The 18,485-nt window shown below is 40.8% G+C and overlaps 1 protein-coding gene across 1 annotated transcript in view; it reads right to left on the bottom strand.

The window, feature by feature from the left end:
• The window catches only part of unc13c (unc-13 homolog C (C. elegans)), a 279,919-nt gene that overhangs the window by 171,390 nt on the left and 90,044 nt on the right, over window positions 1–18,485 (bottom strand). Inside the window, exons 17-18 of the mRNA XM_081373262.1 lie at window positions 15,120–15,253; window positions 10,039–10,124 (exon numbers count right to left, since the gene is read on the bottom strand). Coding sequence (XP_081229388.1) covers window positions 10,039–10,124; window positions 15,120–15,253 — 220 coding nt within the window. The remainder of the gene's footprint in view (window positions 1–10,038; window positions 10,125–15,119; window positions 15,254–18,485) is intronic.

Genomic DNA, 18,485 nt, shown 5'->3' with positions numbered 1-18,485 from the left:
TTTTGGGTTAGGTAGTTCACTTAGTTTTATTTTAAAAACAATATCCTCACTGAGATGCTCAGAAAATGTGCGAGATTCAATCAGAAGGAATGACCTTTAAATGCTCTACCATCAAGTGTGTGTATGTGTGTGTGTGTGTGTGTGTGTGTGTGTGTGTGTGTGTGTGTGTGTGTGTGTGTGTGTGTGTGTGTGTATAGGACAGAATAACCTTGTAATTCATTAATCGTTTACTTTTAAGAACAGTTTTGTGTGTGTTGTTTTTGTTTTTGTGTCACAGACTTTGACAGCAGACCATCTGTGGTACAAATCAAATTTCACAGGTGAATCTGAATCCTGAAGAGTTTGTTCCAAATATATCTATGAAACACAGATGCCACACTGTCCTACTGCTGTCAGAGTCACAAACAACATCCATAAAACACAAATTCAAACCTTCCCATGATCCAATCACATTTATGTCTCCCAGACTAAAATGTCCCTGCTTCCTCTAAAACGTTTCGGTTACTAAACATAACCTCTGTTCTCTCTAGAAGAGGGAACGAGTATTGCGTAAGTAGCTTACGCTGTGGGAAAGTCTTCTTTCTCGAGATACTGAAGCCAAAAATTATCCTTAATTTTTAACCCCCTGAGGTCGGCTATCGTGCCGGCGCGATAGGCTCGTTTATTTCCTTATCAGTGCAAAAAAAAAAAAAAAAAAAAAAAAAAATTTATCTTATATGCTTGTGTTATACATCAATCGATCCTGTTAAGTGTGTATTATTTTTGTGTATACTAACAATAAAAACAAAGTGTTGTGCTTTTTGCCAAATAAAGAAAAATAAACATGATGCGAGTTCTGCCACTTCTCCGTCAGTGTAGTCCATTCTGAAACGCGTCCGAAAATGAACCATAACTCAGCGAATACTCAGTCAAACAGGCATACAGACACACAGGCATAAAGCTTGAATTCTCTTCTTTTAAATGAAGTAATTTTTATAAAAAACAAATATTCACAGTTTATGTAATATGTATGCAAAGAGAGAGATGTCAGTCGTTCTCATCACAGCTCATTAAGTTTTAATGTGCTCCGCCCACGGAGAGCGCGCGCTATTCAAACGCAAATGTGAGGCGATCCATACAAACCTGTGAAACGCCCACATCAGCTGGATAACACACACCGCGAGTTCACTTTCAGACTTATGTACTTTACGATGCTGTGAGGAATAATACTATCTTGATAATAATCCTGGAAAATTTACCTCAGAAGTTCTGGAAGTATCATTTCGAGGAGCAAACGGATCCCGCTGAGGAATAGGTCAGTTCTATTTGCTTTGTTCTAATCTGAATGAATGAACGCACATGCGTGCTGTTGTGGAGCTACTACAGCTGGCAAAAATACTGTTTAAATATGAATCGCGTTTCTGTGTATGAATGAATGAACGAACGCACAGATGCGTGCTGTTGTGGAGCTACTACAGCTGGCAAAAATACTGTTTAAATATGAATCGCGTTTCTATGAATGAATGAACGCACAGATGCGCGCTGTTGTGGAGCTACTACAGCTGGAAAAAAGACTGTTTAACCTGTTAAGCTTCACCAGTGCGTCGGCGCACTGAAGCGTTTTTTATTTATTTAATTCAAAATTACTATCAGATTTAATGTTATACCTTGACAAACTATACATCATTAAAAAGATATAAGACTCAAGTTTCAGTATTTGACCACTATTGTATTCTGAGAAACTCATAGTGACAGTTATGTCTTAATTTGTGTCAGGAGTTATGAAATGAAAAAATGAGTCGATACCTTTAATATGAATTATGCGCGTCAGCCGCTCCCATTCATAAAAAAACTCTGTGCTGTCGTCATGACAGCGATACACAAAACAACGTCCCTCAGGGCTTTAGCTCAAAAATGTGCAGATTTGGAGAAATATTGATAGATTCTTTTAGATTCACATCATATTTCTATAGACAGGAATAATATTTATTGAATTTATACCCAAATGCGTCAATGTAATCTTTATGAGCGTTTGGTATTCTAATTCACAGTGTTTTCAATTCATACCAATAGCCTGAGGGCGCTATATGCACAGTAATATAGTCCATATATGGCACATGAAGAAGAGCCATGATCATGTGACATTCCAGGAAGCCTCGAACACACACACAGCTAACAGAGATCGGCTGTAATCATGCAGATAAAAGATGTTTTGAAGACAATAAACATGATTGCAATGATATCTGATTTGCCTGTGTTCTTCAAGCCATGCCAGGTATTTTTATAATAATAGATTATATTTATAATGTAATGCTAATCTATATAGACTTCATCATTGTGCATAATACTATCAAATAATATATTTTCTGTCTGATTTTTTTATCTGAAGCTAAATTAGAGCACAGAAGATTATTTAAAACATTCGGCTTGAGTTATAAAGTACGTTTTGAGCATAAATATGGTTTTAATCTCATATATTGTCGTGTATTGATGGTGTGCTAAGCTAACATGCTAGCTAGCCCTAACTGTTAGTCACATGACATGGTCTTGAAAAACATTTAACTAAATACAGAGTTTTGGGCTTATTATCTTCAGATTTTAAACATAAAATGTTTAGACATGTGGCTTTAGCTGTAGTGCATTTCTAGATTGCTCCAGTGCCAATTTCAATTTTATTTTCATGAGGATGTTTCATAAAAAATAATTTCTAATAACTTTACAAAACTTTGAAGCTATTTATAACATTTTTTGTCATTACGACAATAATTAATTCTACATTTACAATAAACTGCCAGGTGTCAGCTTTCAAACGAGATCATACTTGTGCTTTTAGTACAAAGGGTTCATGAACTGTATCTGTTTTAGTTTGGGTATGTCATTTCTGGGGATTTTTCAAAAGTGGCGTTGCAGCTTAACAGGTTAAATATGAATCGCGTTTCTATGTATGAATGAACAGCTTTTATTAAACTCTATTGCTATACTGAGATGTGTAAAAATCGTCTACAAAATCGGATAGATTATAAAGTTTTTACTGTAAAATACTGCCACATCAAATAAGCTTAGAATGTTGCCAATTTCTTCTCATGTGAATTGAATTATGATAAAATGTATACTTTAGTTTTTACAAAGAAAGATTACACTGGAAATATTGTTACAATTTTAAATGTTGTTGTAATTGTATAACCTTTAAAAAAAAAAAATATATATATATATATATATATATATATATATATATAGGATAGATGTAAACAAAATCTTAAAAGGTCATTATAAGCCTTCTCTTTAAATAATTGTATTATGCTTTATTAGTGACACATTTGGGAAGAGAATATATTCCAAATCTGAAAATACAGTATGAGAACAATTAACTGCACAATTACTAGAAATGTTTACCTTGGATATTGTACAATTTGCAAGCACAATTTGTGGAAAAAACAACAACTGTGAACCAGTTATATATATATATATATATATATATATATGTCCTTGCATTCTTGTGGCTCAGTCACACACCTGAATGAAAGGCTCATTACGTATGCAGCCTCATTATGTGGGCCCCATTGTCTCCTCAGGTGTGAATCACGCCCACCCGCGTATGGCCTTTCCAAACAAAAAGTGTTTTACAAGATTTAAATCAATGTATTGTGTTATGTGAATGATTAGGCAGGATGATTTTCACATGATTTTGAAGAAAAAACTATAGGCAACGACATCCATTGGTCAAAAGTCTTATTGACACATATTTAGTATGTGTTTTGTGGCCTTATTTCAGAAACTTTAGTTTTTTGTTTTTTCAAAAACCATGCATAAACATTATTCTCTCAAAAATACAAACATGTACATGCAAGTTGTTCACATATTATGGTAGCCCTGTTTGTGCTAAATAGAGTGTAATTACACCTTTGCCATTAATATGTTTATAAGCAACTGAAAAAAGCACAAATGTCAGGGCATGTCAGAACATCTCAAGGACCCCAAAAAAACCCCAGACCCCAGAGGGTTAATAATCTTGTCAACGCAGTGCGGCAGCCTGCAGACCTAGGGCAGGCTTACTAGCGTGCCCATTGGCTGCCCTGCGGCAACTGCAGCAGCCTATCGCTGAGCCCTTGGCGTGACGTCACGACCAATGAGCGCGCTTGGTGCGCTTAATGCGTCACAGGTCGACTTTCGCTTTGCCGAAACGGCGCCACAGTGACTGGACTGTTTGGGGGTGTAGAGACCACTCCCCAGGGGGAACGTTGTCCCTGGACAGTCTGTCGGGGCCCTCGTTCAGGTGGCCAGGCACATGCGCGGCTCTCAGAGAGTGCTGAGCCCACATGAGGAGGCGTTCCGCCAGGGTGCAGAGCGTCTTTGATCTGACACCGCCCTGGCGATTCACATAGGCCACTACCCAGGGTTTTTCCTACATTGAAAATTTTTTGGCGGCCGCCAAAACGATTTTTTGTCCCGCCAAAGCCTTATTTGATCTGTAATTGGGTTTTGTGAGTGAAGCAGGCTATTGACGGAGTGACGGAGAGAACGATCACAGCGCCCCACCCCCGCGCGTGCACTCTCCGTCTTCTTTGCTCTCTCCCTCGCATCAAAATCAACTGATCCTAAAGGTCGGAAGACCGAATCCATGTTTCACGTGGTGCATTCGGAGAATATTTTTGCTGAATTAGCGCTGGGTGTGAATTGCAGTCAAAAAAAAGTTGCCTTATCTTCTCTTACATCTTGTGACAAGCATTCCGCACATGCAGCTGACATAACTTTAAATAAACGCAAAAAATCTATCCAGTTTGAAGTGGTTTAGGGGTCTCGATATGACGATTTTTGATCGTGGATGATTATAATGTCTCCACGATCTGCTTTTAAAGAAATATCGTAGAATCGTGCATTATATCTGTTCTGGCGCCTCTTTTTTTTTTTTACAGTCTACTATGGTCCCAACATACTGAACAACGCGACGTATATTCACATAAAATGTTAACGCAGCGGAACGGAACGGGACACTGCAGTTCATAATTTACATGTGCTTTAATGCCTTGTCGGTTAAACATTTAGGCTAATTCGCGTGCTGGTGCACTGTTACGTGTGAGTTCCTCAGCGCGTACATGTGAAGCTCACATGCACTAAAAGCCTGTCTACCAGCACCTGGATACTTGACTAAGTTATTTTTCGAGTCTTATTGTGCTTATACTGTTAAATACACACAAGGTTTACATAAACAAAGTCGGTTATGTCTAAAGTGGAAGCAAACTTGAGAAAATTGAGAGAAAATCTGCTTGTCAAATGCGTGTATAGTAGACGCGTCGCGCACAACTCTTAAAGAGACAGTAGTAATAGTAAACACGCTGCCGCTTGTCCTTAAAGGGATAGTTCACCCAAAAATAAACATTATCTCATAGTTTACGCACTCTAATGTTGTTCCAATCCTCTATTAATTTCCTTCTAATATTTTTCTAATATTAATATTTTGAAAAATGTGGCTATCCAAACAGTAGCTGGTCCCCATTGACTTCCATAGGAGAAAAATATACTATGGAAGTCACTGGGGTACATCAACTGTTTGGTTACCCACAATCTTCCAAATAACTTTTATTTTCAACAGAAGAAAGAAACTTATTCGAGTTTAAAACAACTTGAGAGAGTAAATTATGATAATTTGAATTTTTAGGAGAACTATCCCTTTAATGTTAATAAGACAACAAAATGCAAAGAGAAAATCACTCACTGCTCTTTTTTCCTGAATAAATAGGTTAAGAAAAAAATCACAAACTGTTTCTTTGTATTTATTTTAAATTTAACATGTATTGTCAATATTGGGCTTGCGGATCATGTGGGTACTAGGGTACTCTTTGCTGTGTGTGGATGACCATGTCGGTCAGCCACCACCGAAGACCAGTTTTGACCCAGGAAAAACCCTGCTACCGATGTATTGTCCGTGCGGACTAGAACATGGTGACCGTGGAGGAATGGGAGGAAGTGTTTGAGCGCTTTCTCGACCGCGAGCATCTCTAGACAGTTTATGTGTAGGAGATTCTCCTGGTCTGACCAGCGGCCATAGACCGGTCTGCCTTCGAAGAGCGCTCCCCAACCTAGGTTGGAAGCGTCTGTCGAGACAACTTTCCGGTGTGAGATCACCCCCATAGTCACTCCTGTGTGATACCATTCGGCTGCCAGCCAGGGCTGCAGGGCTGAAATGCAGCCCTGATTCACTCTGACTCGCGAAGCCGCTGGCCGCCCAGGCTCGGTGGGGCACGCGCGCTTTCAGCCAGCGTTGAAGCGGGCGCATGCGCAGTAAGCCCAGCTGGAGCACTGCCGCAGCTGAGGCCATATGCCCCAGGATACACTGGAATGCCCTATTTGGAAGGATGCGGCGAGGTGACGGATGCGGCGCGCGCGCTGCTCCGACAATCTGACCGTCATAGCCACCGAGTCCAGTTCTATTCCAAGAAAGGAAATTGACTGACGGGGCGATAGTGAGCTCTTGGTCCAGTTGACCGAGAGACCCAGACCTTCCAGATGGCTGAGAAGTGTTGTTCTGTGAGACACAAGTTCCGTCTCTGACTGCGCTAGAATAAGCCAATCGTCCAGATAGTTCAGTATTCGCATTCCCTGTCTTCTCAGGGGAGCGAGAGCCGTGTCCATGCATTTCGTAAATGTACGGGCTGCTAAAGACAGGCCGAACGGCAGGACTGTGTATTGATATATTCGACCGTCGAAGGCAAATCTCAAGAATGGCCTGTGACGGGGAGTTATCTGGATCTGAAAGTACGCGTCCTTTAGATCGAGAGAGATAAACCAGTCTCCTGGGCGAATCTGCGCGAGGATTTGTCTGGTTGTAATCATTTTGAACGGCCGTCTCATGAGGGCTTTGTTCAGATGTCTCAGATCTAAAATAGGTCTTAACGCTCCGTCCTTCTTGGGTACGAGGAAGTAACGGCTGTAAAATCCCGACTTGCTCAGAGAAGGATGAACCTGTTCTATAGCCCCTTTGCGCAGCAGCTTCTATTTCTGCTTGAAGCAGGTGCGCTGCTTCTAAACTCACTTTCGTCTCCGTCTGCGCTAGAAAGCGCGGGGGGCGGCGAGCGAATTGAAGCGAATAGCCGTGTTTTATAGTATTCAACACCCATTCTGACGCGCCCTGAATAGCTTCCCATGCTTTTGCACGCATAGCTAGGGGTCGAATGGTCTCTGGGTTCAGATCGCCGCGCTGCGCGTGATGGGGAACCTGTATCAGAGAGGATGGGGCGGCGTGTGCGCCGCCGGTGCTCGAACACGGGGGCTGGTAAACAGTGCTGGCCGGCTGTACAGCGTCGGTAGCTCGGTCCCGGAGGATGGAGCGCGTTTTGCTGTCAAACACCCCTAACGCGAGAGCGGCGTGGGGGTTATCGTGTCTGAAAGTGAGAGCGCGTGCTCGTGAGCAGGCGCAGAGTTTACACTTATAACACGGCCAGTGTTTGGGAGCTTTAGAGGGTCTGTAACCCGAGGAAACTGAATGGCAGAGCGAGCAGCAGGTAGGTGTGAGCACAGAGTTGTGGGCACATTTCGAGCGGCGTGTGTCCGCTTTATGAGAGAGCGCTCTGAGCGCGTTACCATGGGGACCGTGTTTGTGTGAAGCAGTGAGCACATGGGAGTGGGCACATTTTCTACACTTATGACACCCCCGGCCGGAGCCGTTGTAACCCGAGGTAACTGAATGGCAGAGAGAGCAGCGGGTAGGTGTGAGCACAGAGTTGTGGGCACATTTACTACACTTAGTACTCGAGCGGCGTGTGTCCGCTTTATGAGAGAGCGCTCTGAGCGCTTTACCATGGGGACCGTGTTTGTGTGAAGCAGTGAGCAAATGGGAGTGGGCACATTTTCTACACTTATGACACCTTCGGCCGGAGCCGGAAAACCCGAATTTATACTCTTTCTGAGATTTATCTGGGCCGCCGTAAAAACGGCGTTTGTGTGCAGGCGAGCGAGTGGTGTTACTGGCTCGTTGGCTGCGGTGTAAGCTGCTGCAGTAGCCTGATCTGAGGGGACTGACAGAGCTGGGCGCTTTGATGGCGGTCCGGCCTCAGCGGGACTCAACCATCTTTTCCTCCTTGCGGGTGCTAGGAGGACTTCGCGGGCTCAGACTTCAGCGCTATCTTGGGCCGCGGTCCCCGGGGGGGCAGCGGTCTGTGACGGCTGGTCGAGCGCGACCTAGGGCGGCCGCCCTGACGTCGCTGCGAAGCAATAGGTGGCCGAGACGAGCGCTGTGTGGAGCTGCGCGCAGGAGGCTGAGCTTGAGAGCGGCCTGCGGCTGGGCTCGAGCGGCGGGGCAGGAAGAGGTTCATAGCCTGCGACGCCTTCTGCACTTCGGAGAAGCGATCCACAATCCCGCTGACCGCAGGGCCGAAGAGGCCAGTGGGCGAGAGCGGGGCATTGAGGAACACAGCGCGCTCTGACTCACTCATATCCGCCAGCATCAACCATAAGTGTCTGTCGATGACGGTGAGCGCGGCCATAGATCTGCCGATGGCTTGTGCAGCGGTCTTAGTAGCAGGGAGCGAAAGGTCCGTAGCGCTGCGCAGATCCGTTAAGGCTGTGTGATCCGGGCCCTTCTCATCCAGTTCACGGAGGAGGTTGGCTTGTAGGATCTGAAGTACAGCCATCGAGTGCAGGGCAGAAGCAGCTTGGCCGGAGGCGGCGAAAGCGCGGCCGGCGAGAGCTGAGGTGGTCCTGCAGGCTTTGGACGGCAGGGCAGACTTTGAGCGCCATCTAGCAGACAGCGGGCAAAGGTGCGTTGCCACAGCTTCCTCCACGGAGGGGATGCCAGTATAGCCTTTCTCGGCGGCCCCGTTCACCTGGGAGAGAGCCGAGGAGACTGAAGAGCGGAGTCTAGCGGAGAAGGGCGCATTCCATGACTTTGATAGCTCCGCGTGGAGCTCAGGCAGGAAGGGTGCTGACCTAGAGGCTGGCGCTTGGCGGCGGCTAGGCAGAAAACACCCGTCGAGCCGATTAGATGCAGGCTCCTTCGGTGGGGACCAGTCCAGTCCCAGTCGGTCGACCGCTTTGTGGCCGGCCGCTGCGCGTCGGTGAAGGGCGGGGGAGAAGGAGAGAGCGAGGCTCGCGGGAGGGGCTCCGGCGAGCGCTCAGCTGTTGCATCCGGCTCGGGAGGCCTTTGAGAGCGGCGTTTCTTTTTACGCGCGCCAAGCGCGCTCATTGGTCGTGACGTCACGCCAAGGGCTCAGCGATAGGCTGCTGCAGTTGCCGCAGGGCAGCCAATGGGCACGCTAGTAAGCCTGCCCTAGGTCTGCAGGCTGCCGCACTGCGTTGACAAGATTATTAAAAATTAAGGATAATTTTTGGCTTCAGTATCTCGAGAAAGAAGACTTTCCCACAGCGTAAGCTACTTACGCAATACGAGAGAACCTCTCGTAAGAGAACACTGAACTCCATCAAGACATCGTCGTAACATAACTTTCAAGTTTGATGAAGTATGTATACATACTCTAATGTTTACAATGAAAAGCTTCCTTTTTATTCCACCCAGATCATTTATAGAAATCATTGATTATGACATAACAACAACTCATTAACATACACCCACCCACATTTAGATATCAACACTAGTTCATAGAGATAAATCAATCCTAACCAACAGATTATTAGCATATTAAAATCAGAAGCCAAAACACCAGAGAGTGGGCGAACAATGGTCACAAAAAACTAAATTAAGATGTTTTGGTAGAAAAAAAAAGAAGAAGAAAAAACCCTTTATACATATTATTTGTAGACATATATGTAGACTACATGGGCCGATTCTACATGACAAAACAGTTTTCAACCAAACCAAACAATTTTTCTCTTTAAAAACATGAAAGAGCCTCCAGAAAGAACAGAAACACCAGCATCTCTTAAGATGTTTCTCAGACACTCAGTCCAACCATGATGAAAAGGCCATCTTGAGTTTTGTTCAAAAAGAATCGATATACGAAGTGAGTTGGATCTCAGATCCAAACAGACCCAGCTAAAACCACATCAGAACAAAAACCATGCCACCAACCCCATAAAGAGATAAAAACTGGAGCAGAAGTTACTCACCCTCCATTGCGTACTTCATATCCATGGCGAAGAGGTTCCACATGATTTCAGCACTAATTCTACCCATATTCAACTCTTGCGGGAACCTAAAATGAAATAAAAACAGACATTGTTACAACCATACAGCAATCTGCTCAGCAATTCATTCGTCCATCAGTGTCCTGATCTTGTGGTCCGAGTCTTCAGAGATCTCAAGACCGCAAATAAATAAATAAATACATAAATAATGTACTTGGATAACATGTTTTGGTCTTGATCTGAAACTCAAGAGGACTAATATTGTTTTATGTCTTGGAGTGGATGTAAAAGCGTCCTGTCCTATTTTAGATGCGTGCATTTCACATGTGAGCACATTCTGTTTTTGGGCACCAATTTCACTGTGCTACCCATCACACAGGCTGTTTCCATGGCAACCGCCACCATACCATATCACTGAGTGAAGTGATCAGTTCTCTACTCTCCCCCACTGCTCAAAAGCAATTTCAAATCAATCTAGACTAGGCTCAACTCTATTTAATTGCTTAGGATGGACAGAAGGAGCTATCAGAGATGGGCACATATAGATGCAGATGAACACAGAATGATCATGAACTAGAGAAAACCTCCCTGGTTTTCTCTCTCTCTCTCTCTCTCTCTCTCTCTCTCTCTCTCTCTCTCTCTCTCTCTCTCTCTCTCTCTCTCTCTCTCTCTCTCTCTCTCTCTCTCTCTCTCTCTCTCTCTCTCTCTCTCTCTCTCTCTCTCTCTCTCTCTCTCTCTCTCTCTCTCTCTCTCTCTCTCTCTCTCTCTCTCTCTCTCTCTCTCCCTCCCTCTCTCTCTCATAGTGATGAAAGGATGTGCTCCTAACTGAAGTCATTTACTACGTTTTATTTAAGCATCTATCTCTATCTGCTGTAGCTATGACTTAAATTCAGCATGAAACGTCGTTTACAGCCCATTTTACGTGATTTATTGTGCAAACGTGATTTTATCTGTTGTGGGGAAGAAGGCAGAGGATGTCATTATTATTCTGATGAAATGTTATGAAGACAAACATAGTTTCTTACTGTATAACAGCACACAGCGATGAATAGCTCATAATAAGACAGGGAACTTGTATCAAGGAAGTAAACAGGGTCACGTTGACTTTAAGGAGTTAGCATGCTGTCAATGTGGAAAGAGAGGATGGAAAATCAGAAATTTCTCCTCTGCTCATGACCATCACAAATTCTCTCTGTTCTGAACTCATGAGGTTTAGTTCACTACCATTCAAAAGTGTGGTCAGGACTTTTTTTTTTTTTTTTTAAAGAAATAAATACTTTTATTTACCTTACCTTATTCACAAAGGATGTATTCAATTGATCAAAGGTGACATTAAGGGCCTTTATAATGTTTTTTTTTTTTTTCAAATAAAACCTGTTCTTTTGAACTTTCTATTAATCAAAGAATCCTGAAAAAAAATGTATCACTATTTCCACAAAAATATGAAGCAGCACAACCGCTTTCAACATTGATAATAATCAAATAATCAAAAATGTTTCTTGAGAGAATGATTTCTGAAGGATCATGTGACATTCAAGACTGGAGTAATGATGCTACAGTAGAAACATTTTTATAATGTAAAAATATTTTATATTGTTAATGTTTTTACTGTATTTTTGATCAAATAAATGCAGCCCTTGATGACATCTTTCAAAAAATATAAAAAAAATATAACCAACCTCAAACTTCTGAACAATAGTGTCAGCTTTAGAGGCTTTACTGTAATTTACATATTCATGCATACGCACATCATTATAATTACATTGGGAAAGAGTGAATTCAGATACAGCTTGATATTTCAAACGTGTTGCATTTTTTATAAAGAAAACCTGAAATCCAATTCATTTCCAAAAACCTGATTTAGTTGGAGTTCAAGCTATATATAAATGTGGTTTAGATTGGACTTCTAAAAAAATTAATTTCAAGTGTTCTGTTTGGACTACAGCAAACTAACAAATCAGTTTTTGCTGTCTGTTGAAACAAAGCAGCGCTGTATTGATATTTCTTCAACACTCCTGCTCACTGCTTGCTCAGAGCTTGTTCTAAACCTCTAACCTTCGGTATTATACTTCTGCAAATAACTTATTCAACACTATTCATACTTTATTTTCTAGAGTAAGTGTCAATGTAACTTCTGATTTTGGATTTTGTAAACCTTATATCTTAAGAAATGCAAGATAAAAGTTTGAAAATCTCACACTGACTTGATAGAATTTTCATCAATCGAAATATGATGTCATTGTAATATTTGCATACTGAACTATGATTGGTTTGTTGTTGCAACATAATGTTGCAATATGTGTTGATTCTTGCATGCAGCAAAGTTGCTCTGATGCTGAATTTCATCCTAAATATTAAAGATACCTAAAACACTGCTCTGCCCTATATAAAGACAAATCAAAGGAACAACATTTTTGTTCATTTTTTGAACAACAGTTTGTTTCTTAGACTGTGATTCGTCCCTTGGCTTGGCTCAACTGTTCTCAGATTCAGAGAAAACAAAGTGTGAATACTGACATTAAATCAATTAAATTCAATCAAAACACTCAAAGTAATTTTTTCTCAGATTTTAGTGTTACTGTGTTTTGCCTTTGCAAAGCAGTGTGAATCCTATCAGTTTTCATTTTCATTGTGTTAAAGGGTTAGTTCTAGCCTGACTACGTCAGACTTCGTACTTCCGCTCAATTTCAGTTCACTTCTGTACTCAGTCTGAGATAGCAACCTTTCTCCCGTTTTCCTCCGGCCTCAAAACAGCCGGCCAGTCAACGAACAGAGGGCGGGCTGAGAGCTGTAACGTAGACGCTGATTGTAACGTGGAATGCGTAGATTTACTTCACATAATCTGCAAGTCGTTCACAGCCATGTTCACTCCGGTATTTCGCTCGATGGTTTTGTTTTCGCATCATACATGTGTTTACAGTGGAAGTTAAATGTGGCTGAGCCTGCGCATAACACACGTCATAACCAAACATTATGTGATTGGCTTACGGGTAACCAATGATTTTAAACTTCAGACAAGCACACACACACACACACGCACGCACGCACGCATACACACACACACACACACACACACACACACACACACACACAAACACACACACAAACACACACTCCTACACATAAATACACACTGCAGTCGCTCTAGTTGTGCAGAGATCATTATAGTTCAAACACAGTATGTGCAATTTTTCTTCAATCCACATGGATCAAGAGACAAGACCAGAACTAATGACACTATAAGTCCAGTAACATCTTCCTTACACACATAGACTTCCGCAAAAGGTGTGATAAAAGATAAGAGAGAGCTGAATAAACAGAAATAATTGAAGCAAAAGAAAAACAAACTGAGGGATAGACGATTCTTCTCTGGGTTTGTCCAGGATGCTGAATTGTTCAAGTCTCCTGCCTGTGAATTTCTGAACAGAATCTATGTCTGTCACATACACACACCACATATTGAGTTTCATTGAAATGTGCTTATGAAATACTGCAATCTATGAACACATGTTCAGAACATCCCGAAATCATCTGTCCTAATACAGAGGGAAACTTTTATTGCTAAGACGTTGCTCTTTCATATCTCAGTCAATTCTCCAAATGAATTTGTTATGTTTAATTGAAGTATCAACTTGTCTCAGATGTTTGTCCTAAAATGAAAGCGTCCCTATTATGCTATTTTAAAAGTTCCTAATTTTGTTTTGGAGGTCTTCGCTGTCACGGTTCTGTTATGTTTGGACTTTTAGGACCTGTCGACACAAACACGAGTATTTTTAAAACCCCAGCTTTTTCTATGCGGTTTGGCCGTTCGTCCACACGCAAACGCAGTATCCAGTCACTGAAACCAAACTTTTTTGAAAATTCCTGCCAGGGTGAAGATTATTAGAAACTCCGGTTGCAGTGTTGTCGTGTAGACGGTGAAACCAGAGATTTTGGCTTGTGACGTCGGTAACCAAACTGATCAACTAATCAACTGATGGACCCCATTGACTTCCATAGTATTTTTTTTTCCTACTATGGAAGTCAATAGAGGTACATCATCAACTGTGTGGTTACCACATTCTTCAAAATATCTTTCTTTGTGTTCAGCAGAAGAAAGAAATTCATACAAGTTTGAAACAACTTGAGGGTGAGTAAATGATGACAGAAATGTTATTTTTAAGTAAACTATTCCTTTAATCGATCCGATTGGGCTCGATCCGAATGAAACTTCGATTGGATTGGAAGGGGTGGTTTATACCTTTTCTAATCCTATTGAGAGAACATGTAAACACTTGATCGGATTGAAAAAAACAAAACTGGAAAGGACTGCACATGTGCAATGACGTAGAAATGGCGTAACGACGTTTGGCACGTGGAACAAGCTGCAGTTGTTGTTAATTATAATGTCATTAATGAATGTTGTGTTATTCTAGAATTCCCCAACCACTCATTGTCTGTGAAGTGGAGCAGAACTACGTCCCATCAGTCCTCACTTCATACTCTCATCCACAGACGCTTTGTTTTGAAAGCGAGAATGAGGCGTTTTTTACGTTTATTTCGTTGTGTTGTGGCTTATTTCAGTTGTGTTGTACAAAACGCTATATATTCCTGCAGTATAAGCATGTCTAAAAAATCAATTCTGATTAGAAGCTTGTGACATAAAAACCCACACATCAATCCGATTGCTTTATTTAAGTGTTCATGTAAACACTATGGTCGGATTCATCAATCGGCATGAATTCATTCCGATTAAGACAGAAGTTGTGCATGTAAACATAACCACTCTAAGATCAGCAAGAGTGTACAGATTTAAAACTAATATAGTCAGATCATTTGACATTTGAATAAATTAATGAAAAATGGTTGAGTTCATACTTTTGTTTGCAAAGGTGTCTTGGAAATTCTGAGCACAGATTGAGATATTGCTGAGCTCTTTATTGAAATTATCTTTATTAATTTCATTGCTGTCTAGGAGAAACAACTGATATATAAAAGATATTGTTTTCTTTCCTGTTTGGGAAAAATACAGCAAAATATGATACATTCGGATGGCTTCACAATGTGTGTGTTGTGATACGCACTGGTTAATGATGGGTGTATAGGCCATTCTGTCCTCATCTATAACAGACACCATCAGTGTGATCAGTTTGGGCCAGAAGTCCAGGTTCTTGATGGACGGACCCTGTTCCTCACGCGGCAGATCCTGCTTCTTAGCCTGGAAAGACAGAGAAACAGAAGTTTATTACAGATAATGACACAATTTCTCCTCCTTCCACGTGTTTAAAGTTTGAATAATTTAGTCCGGTTAACTGATGTACTGAATCTGAGTACTCGGCACTCTGGTTAAGTGCTTTTCTTCATAAGACTTTTTATTAGGTGGTGCAAACACACACACACACACACACACACACACACAGAGAGAGAGAGAGAGAGAGAGAGAGAGAGAGACTGGACTCTGGTCTCTGATTAAAATCATTTATACTCAACACATTCGTATTTAGTGTTTCCTGCCCTTTAAGCTCATTAATGTCTTCATTAATTATGCAATTCCTGAGTTCTGAAACAATTCCAGCCGAACCATTAACTAAAGCTACACTCAAAAAGTCAATGTTTGAAATCTAGGACAACAGCATTTTCTAATATGTGTCGAAATACATGCAATAGTAGACTAGTACAATAGATTACTGTCTGTTTGGCAGGGGTGTGAAGTAACGAATTACAAATACTCACGTTACTGTAATTAAGTAGTTTTTTTTTTTTTTTCAGAAATTGTACTTTTTTGAGTAGTTTAAAAATGGTGTAATTTTACTTTTACTTGAGTATATTTTAAGTGATGTATCGGTACTTTTACTCTCTTTACTCTGGTTTTAATTTTATTTTTATCCATCAACGTGATTGGATCGAGTAGTCGGTCTTGTGACTGTCATCAAATCAAATTCTGCATAGAAAACTATATAGCCTACCTGCTGTTACTCGTGGCTGCTGTGGAAGTGCATTCTTCAAGCATCAGTTCAATCGAGATATCAGCGTCTTTCTCTAATATGACAAGGTACATTTCACATTTCAGCTTACTATGATATTTATATAAGCTGGCCTATCTACAGGGCCTAACATTTTGTGTGAGGTTTGGGTGTTGTTAACTACCTCAACTGACGAGTTCATAATGCGGTAAATTCCCGCTCCCATTTACTTCACTTATAGAGACACGCGCGATTCAGTATGCAGTGCACTTTATGAACAAGGGCCTGGTTCCCCGATAACGCTCACTCTTAGCGCGCTAAGAAGACTCGAAAGATATATCTTACCAAAGTTGTTTATGTTCCTAAGTGTGTTCCCCGAACCATACCTTAGGAAGCTGCTTAAGATATACCTTCTTACGTGCGACGTTACCGGGTGCTGTCCGTGGCGATGGAGCTGAATTGGTTGATATCAATGGCTTGAGAATCAATTATTCTCTCGTGCAGGGGCTGTTTCACTGCATTATGTGAGAAAGCGGTGTTCTTTATAAAAGAAGCACTTCAGAAATAGTTGAAATTGCATTTATTAGGATATTATAAAAATAGCCTATAATAGCCTAGCCTACATATTTTTAAATTGTATCATATATTGCTGCCATAATAACCATTTCAAATTTGTACGTGCTTTCTTCTCTTTCACATTTTTGTTCGCTGAGGTGGAGCTGCAATGAAATATTGTTCTTGGAAATACTTTCCAGCATTTCAGTAATAAAAGTGTAGGCCTACATCTCGGTGCTCGGCAGTGATCAAAAAGGGTTTAAACATGGATTTTGAATCTCTTCTTGTAAACTCAGAGATGTAGATTCAGACGGCAATTAAATTACCACACGACCTGTTTGTCAAAAAACAGTAGGTACTAATTTGGCCAGGGATTTTTACGCGGGTTGGGTGAGAAAAAACACTGATATTATGGATCCGGATGGCACTAAAATCCCAGACTCACCCCTATAAATGTTTAAAATACCATACAAGCCCATGGGAAACAATATTAGCGTCCGAATAGGACTTAACTGACAGTAGCCTATGCTTTCACTGGCCTTTAAAAGCGCTTTTTAATTAAATTAATAATATTGTATAATAATATAATTAAAAATCTAACAACAATCAGTGTAATGACAATTTTATTCTTTGCATGAAAACACTTGAATTAGCCTAATTGAATACTGTCTGGGTGTATTAAACCTTCAGAATTATATTCGTATAGACCTGCAACAGTGATAAGGTAAAGCTAAGAGTGGTCCAGACCAACCTTACGAAAGTGTGACTTACAGAAGATATACTTAGCGTACGAACGTGTCGGGAATCGTGCCATAACGTTAAGAGAGAGGTTAAGGAAGGTTAAGAACTACTTAGCGATAAGAACGTTTTGGGGGAACCAGGCCCATGGCGTTAACTTGAACTGCATTTCAGACAGTGCGTGACTACAGCTTGTTAACAAAAGTTTTTTGATCGATCCATTTCATACAATCCGCCTTCATTTAGCGAGTGTATTTGCAAAAAAAAAAGTTCAACTTTTTTTTGTGGATGCTACTGATAAAACAGCTTCGCCGAGACTACAAAGAGACATGCATTTGTCTGTGTGCGTGTGTGTGTTTGTTTCTTTTATAAGTTTCCCCAGATATAACTTTCTTATTTATTGCACAATTTTCCTTACAAGTTATATTATCAGTATAACAATGTGAGTAAATGTAGCTATGTAAAATGTAAGGGATGATATGTCACCCTTCTAGACAATGTGCATTTACGTTTAAATTGTAACATATTTAATGGCATGGAATTACAGTGTAATTAGTGTTAGCTCACTATCTTAGGCTTTTTCAGTGCATTAGGTGAGGTAAACTGATAATATTAGTGATTCTCATTTATTTATCAAAACACTAAAACTGGTACCGTTTTGGAGAGAAATTAGGTATTTTTTAATTTCTCCATTTAACCCATCTCATGGTGTGTGATGCTGAACTATCATATGAGTTTCTAAAGATTTCTGAATTCTTTGCACAGTTATGAACATTGATATTTTATGTGCAACAATATCAGGCTTTTCAAACAATATGATTTAAATGGTGATGAGTGTACTGATTTGATGCATTTTAAAAAGATGGATGATAGCTATTCTTCAATCTTTCTGACAAAAAAAAAAAAAAGATAATGTCAATTACAGGTTGTGCAATGTTTTTTTTTTATTATTAATTGTAGTGCACAGTGTTTATTATAAGGGGGTAGAATCCGCAGCTCAGTACACACTACTCACTACTCATGAGTACTTTTAAATTAGCAACTTTTTTACTCTTACTCAAGTAGTTTTTTGGACAAGTACTTTTAACTCTACTCACACTACATTTTTTGGAATGTAATGGTACTTTTACTTGAGTATGTTTTTCCAGTACTCTTTCCACCACTGCTGTTTGGACTGGTGGTAACCCATCATCA

This window comes from Scardinius erythrophthalmus, assembly GCF_964197995.2.
Source record: "Scardinius erythrophthalmus genome assembly, chromosome: 8".
Lineage (NCBI taxonomy): Eukaryota > Metazoa > Chordata > Actinopteri > Cypriniformes > Leuciscidae > Scardinius > Scardinius erythrophthalmus.
Note: the sequence above shows the minus strand (reverse complement) of the source record. Positions and strands in the feature narration are given on the sequence as shown.